This window comes from Nestor notabilis, unplaced genomic scaffold, assembly GCF_000696875.1.
Source record: "Nestor notabilis isolate BGI_N333 unplaced genomic scaffold, ASM69687v1 scaffold12565, whole genome shotgun sequence".
NCBI lineage: Eukaryota > Metazoa > Chordata > Aves > Psittaciformes > Psittacidae > Nestor > Nestor notabilis.
The window spans coordinates 4,412-11,252 of NW_009927943.1; the positions used below are offsets into that span (position 1 = coordinate 4,412).

The following is a 6,841-nucleotide window of genomic DNA, read 5'->3' on the forward strand; positions in this document are numbered from 1 at the left end:
GATACATCTTTCTGCAGTCACCCAAAGCTAGGAATTGATTAAGCAGCAATCAGACTTGTGTGCAGGTGCTCCATTAGAATATAATTTTCAGCTGCACTGTGACACAGAAGTAGGTTTAAAATCTGCATAAAATTGTTTTCTGCAGGTAACTGCTAGAAATCACAAATACTGCTGTATTTGCATAAAAGCTGTGTTAAGTGAGCAGTGAATTAAAAGCAAACAAGGACTGCAAACAAGGGTATTGTCATACATGACAAAAAAGTAGAACCCCAGGTATATAAAAGACACAGTGACTGTATTTATAGGAATGGTGATAGCAAAACAGCAATTGGAAATTCACATTTATGCAGAGAAGGACTTGGGAGTGTTGGTCAATGATAAACTGAACATGAGCCGGCTTCATGGTGCGCTTGAGCCCAGAAACCAACTGTATCCTGGGCTGCATCAAAAGCAGTGTGACCAGCAGGTTGAAGGAGGTGATCCTGCCCCTCTACTCTGCTCTCGTGAGACCTCACTTGGAGTACTGTGTACAGTTCTGGTGTCCTCAACATAAAAAGGACATGGAGCTGTTGGAGCAAGTCCAGAGGAGGCCACGAGGATGATCACGGGAACCTCCCATATGAAGGCCACAGGGATGATCAGGGGCACCTCCTATATGAAGACAGACTGAGAACATTGGAGCTGGAGAAGAGAAGCTGCACAGAGACCTCAGAGCAGCTTCCAGTGTCTGAAGGGGGCTACAAGGATGCTGGAGAGGGACCCTTCATTAGGGACTGCAGTGATAGGACAAAGGGTAACGGGTTCAAACTTAAACAGGAGAAGTTCAGGTGAGATATAAGGAAGAAGTTCTTTACTGTGAGGGTGGTGAGGCACTGACACAGGTTGCCCAAAGAAGTAGTAAATGCTCCATCCCTGGCAGTGTTCTAGGCCAGGCTGGACCTAGCCTTGGGCAACATGGCCTAGGGCGAGGTGTCCCTGCCCACGGCAGGGGGTTGGATCTTAAGGTCCTTTCCAACCCAATCCATTCTATGATTTATTCATTTTTCTTGATTATTTTTTGTTGGCAACAACACAGCCATAGTAACATATTGGGATAACTTGAGAGGCGATTTTGAACTGATCCAAAAATGCCTGCACCCACCATCAACACACACTTCATCTCAGCACGGACATTTCCCTAGAATCTGCCAGGGGCAGGGCTCCCTCACCGGGGACACTCGTGCTGCCTCACAGGTGAGAATCCTGCTGTGCTTGCCCTGCACACCCTAGTAACGGGATTGCTCAAAGGGACCTCTTGAGGTCACCAGGGGATAAAGGGTAATACCCAGTGCTAACCTTGAGCCTAGCACAGCCCAAAGTGTCCCAGGCTGCCTCCTCCCCTAAGGCTCTTAGGAGAGCTGGCACCTTGATACCACTAATCCACACAGAGTGATGCCTTTCCTGATGGAGTTTAGCATCAGTTTAACAAAGCCAATTAAAAACCTCTCTCCATTTAATCTGGTGCAACCTCCCCTGCAGAGCAGGCTTCACCAAGCACTACTGGGGATAGATGGAAGAAGCTTTAAGGGAGGTCAGGCTCAGCTTCTCTGTTGCCTCTCCTTTCAGCAATACTAATGCCCCACAAAACGGGTAAGTTCAAGAACAAGACCTGACAATCCCCTGGCATCAGCTGCTCTTTCAGGGCATCCCTTTAAAGTACATTTTCAAGGTGTCCTCTTTCTAAAATCTGTTCAACAAACTAATTCAAACCCACTGTATTTTAATAGCCTTACCTGTAGAAGTCTTGGTAATCATATGCCATGTTAGTCACACCATCGAATATGGATTTATTCCTGAGTTTCTTATTGTTGTTATTGTTTCTTCCCTTAAACCCAAAGTAAGCAGCTTGCATGTGCTCTAGTTCTTCAGCTCTGAGCTGGTACCACAGCTGCATATCTCTGTGAATAAAGCAAGGGATACAATACATTACTGTGATAAATGGCTGTATCTCTGAGCTTTTATCTGACCACAGCCCTGATGCCCTAGAGTTTAAATCTAAATCCAGGTTTCCTGAAGACTGCACTGAAACACATAGCTGAAATTCAACTGTAAGGCAAATTTCCAGCAACTTACACAGCTGCTTAAATACCTTAAGGTGGTGGTGGGGTGTTCTTAAACAGAATCAGTTTTATTCTGTACTACAGTATTATTTTAAGTATTAGCAACCACTTCTCAAAAAAACCCATGCAAGTGAAAAAAGCACCTGTGGCTAGTTCAAGGACAAAACCCCAATAATGATGTCAATTTGACTCAGTGGATTTTGAGACTACAGCTAATAGGGAAAGTCACCTGAGGTGTGATCTTGTGTCAGTTTTCTCATGGACCTTCATCAGCGACACACGTCAGGCCAGATGCTGTGTATGTGAAAAGACCTCAGCCCATCACCACTTTATGGAATAAATTATTTCAGAATTTTAAAAAGTAAAAAAAGTCTTTTCTGTAATATTTTGCATCTCTGCTGTTGCTGAGGTTCAAACCACCAGGCAGGTTGAAAAAATGAATTGACTTAAAAATAGTAATGTTGCCTTTGTGAAGAGCAGGGCTTATTTGATTTCCTTTTGGAAGCACTCAAGATGCTTTTCATGCTGCTCTCTACAACTTGGGGGGAGGGGGGAATCACTGTTTCTTTTCTTGTTTGTAAAAGAAGTCTAAGATTCCCATAATCACAGACACTCACATGAGCTGATGGGACAAGACTGAATTGTGAGAGCTGGCAATACTGACTTTGGTGTCATTTCTGTCCTCTCAGGATGCAGTCCTGCTCCTACCAAAGAAAACAGTGGCTGAGCTCATGCAGTGGGACAAGGTCTGTGAGGAGGCTAAATTATGTGAGGATTTTCAGTAGCCTTTGTCCTTCTCTCCAAATGCAAGGATAAAACATAAGATAGCACTTTAAAGATCATCACACAGATACCTTGCAAGACAGGTATGTAGGCAGAAGTGATCTCTTCTACTTCTTTTTAAGCAAAGAGCCAAAAAAAAAGGAGACAGGTGGACTTCAAAGCTATAAGTAAGGTGAGGACATCCTTCCTATTCCATGGGTACAGCCTACCTTTTCTTTCAGAGATGGTCTAAGAGACACTTATTTAACTAATGCCCTACCAAATATTCTCATTTTGTATTAAGTTACCAAGCCTGCAGCTTCTCTTCAGATTAATCCTTTGTGCATCCAAAAGTCAATCCACATTTTCCACCTACATCAACAAAAGAGATGCTTCCACCACATCTGGCACTTTGCAGGTCAAGCACACAGGGTTGTGTTTACTCTTTCTCACATGACATGGACAGTTTCTACATCATCTCAGGTGCTTTCTACATCAAGACTAAGCCACACAATGTCTGCAGGGCTCGTGGATGGGCTGTGTTGGAGCAGTTCCTTCAGGGGACAGTGAAGGCAGAACAGACGGCAGAAGGGAATGAAGAAGCTCCCAGCAAAGGGAATCACATTAAGCCTGATGGCAGAACCAGTCAAAATGCCTGGTGTGAAGGGCTTTTCTTTCATAAGAGAAAAATATCAAGTTATCAAAGTCATGTGAATGGCTAACTGACAAAACTTCATTTAAAATAAATGAAAAGCAAGGACTTTGCTATGAATAGTCTTATCAAAAGGTCCTTTCCAACCCCAACCGTTCTATGAATCTATGAAAATCAGAGTGCAGCTTACTGTGGTGCACCACAGGACAGGTGCAGCCACCCCTGCCCCCCAGGCTACATGCAGACAACGAGAAGGAAAAGTGAGAGGGAAACCAAGAAGAGGCACTCATGGAAAGCATTCTGCGGTAGGTTGCTTTGGATGGATGCTCACATGAGCAACAGTGGCTCATGGCTTTATGCTCACATGGCTTTAGCATGCAGCCACATGTGGTAATGCAGCCACTCTCCACACTGAGTTTTTATAATGGACTGAATTGGTGAAATTTACTTCTTCCTGTGCCTGTTTCAAATCCTGCACTTCAAGCCAGAAGACAAAATCCTATCTCCTTCCAGCACAACGTTGTGACAGCTTTAGTATGCTTTGCAGGCAGTGAGGACTTTGATTGTTTCGACACGGGTAGGTTAATTTTCCCAGCAGTGTTCAAGAAAAGCAACAGAAAAAGAGAAACAGAGAGAGAAGAAGGGAAAACACAGCCAATCTTAAGTAATTCGAGGAGAGAAAGACTGGGCCAGCAAATAAGACATGTACGTTCAGCTTCTGCATAATCCTGGATAAATCCAGATCTGCCCAGCCCCACTGAGGTTATCTGATATTAACAGACATTAGATGCCTAAATTCTCTTGAATTCCAAGTCTTTCTATGCCTATTGCTTGACCTACAAATTAAGGATTTTAAGTAACTAACATCACTGCAGTGTTGCAAGCGTCAAGTTCTTTGAAGCTCTCTGCTACCACGGCAATGAGATCCATCTGGTCTTACACTGGGTTTAAAAATCTTTTCTTGACATACCTTTGAGTCCTCCTCCTTTCACTTTTCTTCACACACTTGATAAGACAACAAGTTAAAAAAGCCATGGACATCAGCAGAATGATGGCACAGCTCACGATGGAGGCAATCACTGCAACCTTAAATCCAAAACTCTCATATTTTGATATGGCTGCAGCAAAGCAAACACAGAAGCATGTTTCTAAGATCAAGCCATGAATTTATCATTCACATTTTCATTAAACCATCCTGAAACCTACCTGCTTCCCACTTCTGCTAATAATAGCTCAGTGAGAACTTGCACATTAGAATGTGTCAAGATACCAGAGTATCTTGGCTTCGGCTTAGAGCTGTGCAAGCCTCCAGTTAGGATATTTAAAACTCTCTTGTTTATAAACTACTAATGAATTGTTCACAAGTATTTAATCACTGCAATTAATTAAACATAATGCCTTGAGTGCTCCAGTAGCTAAAAAGCACAACTTTGTCAGCATCTCAAACGCAGTTGAGCTAGCAGACTTATAAGCAATTGCTAACAAGGACTGGAGCTGCAAAACCAAATACTGAGAAGGGAAAATGGGTTTAAAGAACTGTCCTTTAGAGCAAGGACAGTTCCTTGCAGTTGCATTCTACCTGGCAGGCAGTGAACAACAGGTCTTCTCTGTTTGGTGAAGGATGCAGGATGGGAGAAGGGACAACATCTGCTGGGCTGAGTGTTCACAGTGATCTGATGCTGGAAGCGAGTTATCCAGACAAAAGCAGGAGTGGGAATGTGGTGTGGCACAGCTAATGCAGATCTCTGCCAACTCATTTGGAGCACTAAGTGTGTCTTGCTTTGTAACTCATGTAGTTCTTCCAACATCACAATGATCAGATCAGAAATGGTTCAGCTGAGCTCCACACAAAGTGTTATATTGCTGCAGCCTCGGGAGGGAAGGATTTCTCTCTTTTTTCTTTAATGGAATCTCTCAAACAAGGTATAAGAATACCTGAGTTTGAGAAGAAGCACAAAGTGTCTATAGGAGCCATCAATCTACTTGTGATTTAAAATATCCAAGGTCTGAAACACAGACGGAGACTCTCAAAGCTCAGAGGTACCATGTTTTGCTTGGGCCTACCCAAATTACTAGCAACCATATAATAAATAAGAAGGAACACAGCATGAAAGGTAGTTAATCCTGATGTTATTCAAACATGATTTGTCAATGTGGTAACTTTCTCAGGCAGCTGCACACAGGCAACAACCTGGAATTGTTAAAAAAATATCACTGCATTTCTTCTGCAGCAAAAATATCTTCAGAAAAGAAAGCCAGGAGATAGAGGGTTTGCAAATACGTTTGCACATCAGCTGCCCATAGCCACACATTTTCTAAAGAATGGTACAGCTTGTAGCTGCAGAGCTAGTTACTCTGGGTGCAGCACTGCAGGAGCTGGTGACATGAGATCAGGCACAAATCCGACTAAGTCTTTTTTGTGTCCTGATAATGAATTATGTCAGCACACATATGGAGTACAATCACAGTCAGTGAGGGCAACTTTGAAGGAAACTGGCCTTGTCTTTTTCTTTGCCCAGATGTCTAGAATTAATCCTAACACAGGAGATAGGCAGGGCAAAATAAAACAATGCAGCCTAAATTAGTTGGGAATGGTTTGGAAAGAACCTTACGCTGGCAGGAGGGCACTCCGGCTGTCCACTGGGTACCATTCCCTTTCCAAATGCAGGTGATGAAGCCCGGTCCCTCCAGCTGGTGCTCCGCAGAGCACTGGAATGTTATTATGGTCCCCACAGCTGTGCCGTTGCCGCGAAGGATGTTTAGTGTGCCGAGCTGGGGAGGGAAGATGTGGCTGCACTGCCCTGCAGAACAAAACCAAAGTGAGACAATGCAGTGCCAGAGCCAAAAGTGGGAGTCCACTTCAGTTTTATTGCTATCAGACTGTAAATCTGTCTGAGTTAATGGTCAAAACAAATAACAGACCTCGGGGAGGGCTCTGCCAAGCACCAGCCCAAGGCCAAACCCTCTTCGGTGCCATTCAACAGTTCCACTACCGTGACCCGTGGCACAAAGTGGGGTTTTACTTGTATTGCAACATCATCCGCTTAGGCTGGTACATATTAAACTTTTAAAAAGTCATTCTGGGAGTGGCGTGGTGTCCTACGGATTCCTGTCTTGTTGGACAGTGTGTGTTCAATTACGTACTCAGGCTGGCATCTTCCATACTGGAAGTATTCATAACACATATTTCCCCATGCAAACTTTGATGGACTGATCACATATTTCAGGATGTCAATCTATTTGGTAGCATCTTCTCCTGATCCTATGGGAACTTCCTATCTTTCAAGAGACTACACCGAGAATCATAGAATAGTTAGGGTTGGAAAAG

General features: G+C 43.6%; 1 protein-coding gene across 1 annotated transcript; it reads right to left on the reverse strand.

The window, feature by feature from the left end:
• Window positions 1–1,768: 1,768 nt before the first annotated feature.
• SUSD3 (sushi domain containing 3) lies at window positions 1,769–6,314 on the reverse strand (the record flags this gene model as incomplete). Its single annotated transcript, XM_010014293.1, has 3 exons — window positions 1,769–1,937; window positions 4,484–4,631; window positions 6,126–6,314. Coding segments are annotated over 3 exons (506 nt in total), but the record flags the coding sequence as incomplete, so codon positions are not given.
• Between the last annotated feature and the right edge of the window lie 527 nt (window positions 6,315–6,841).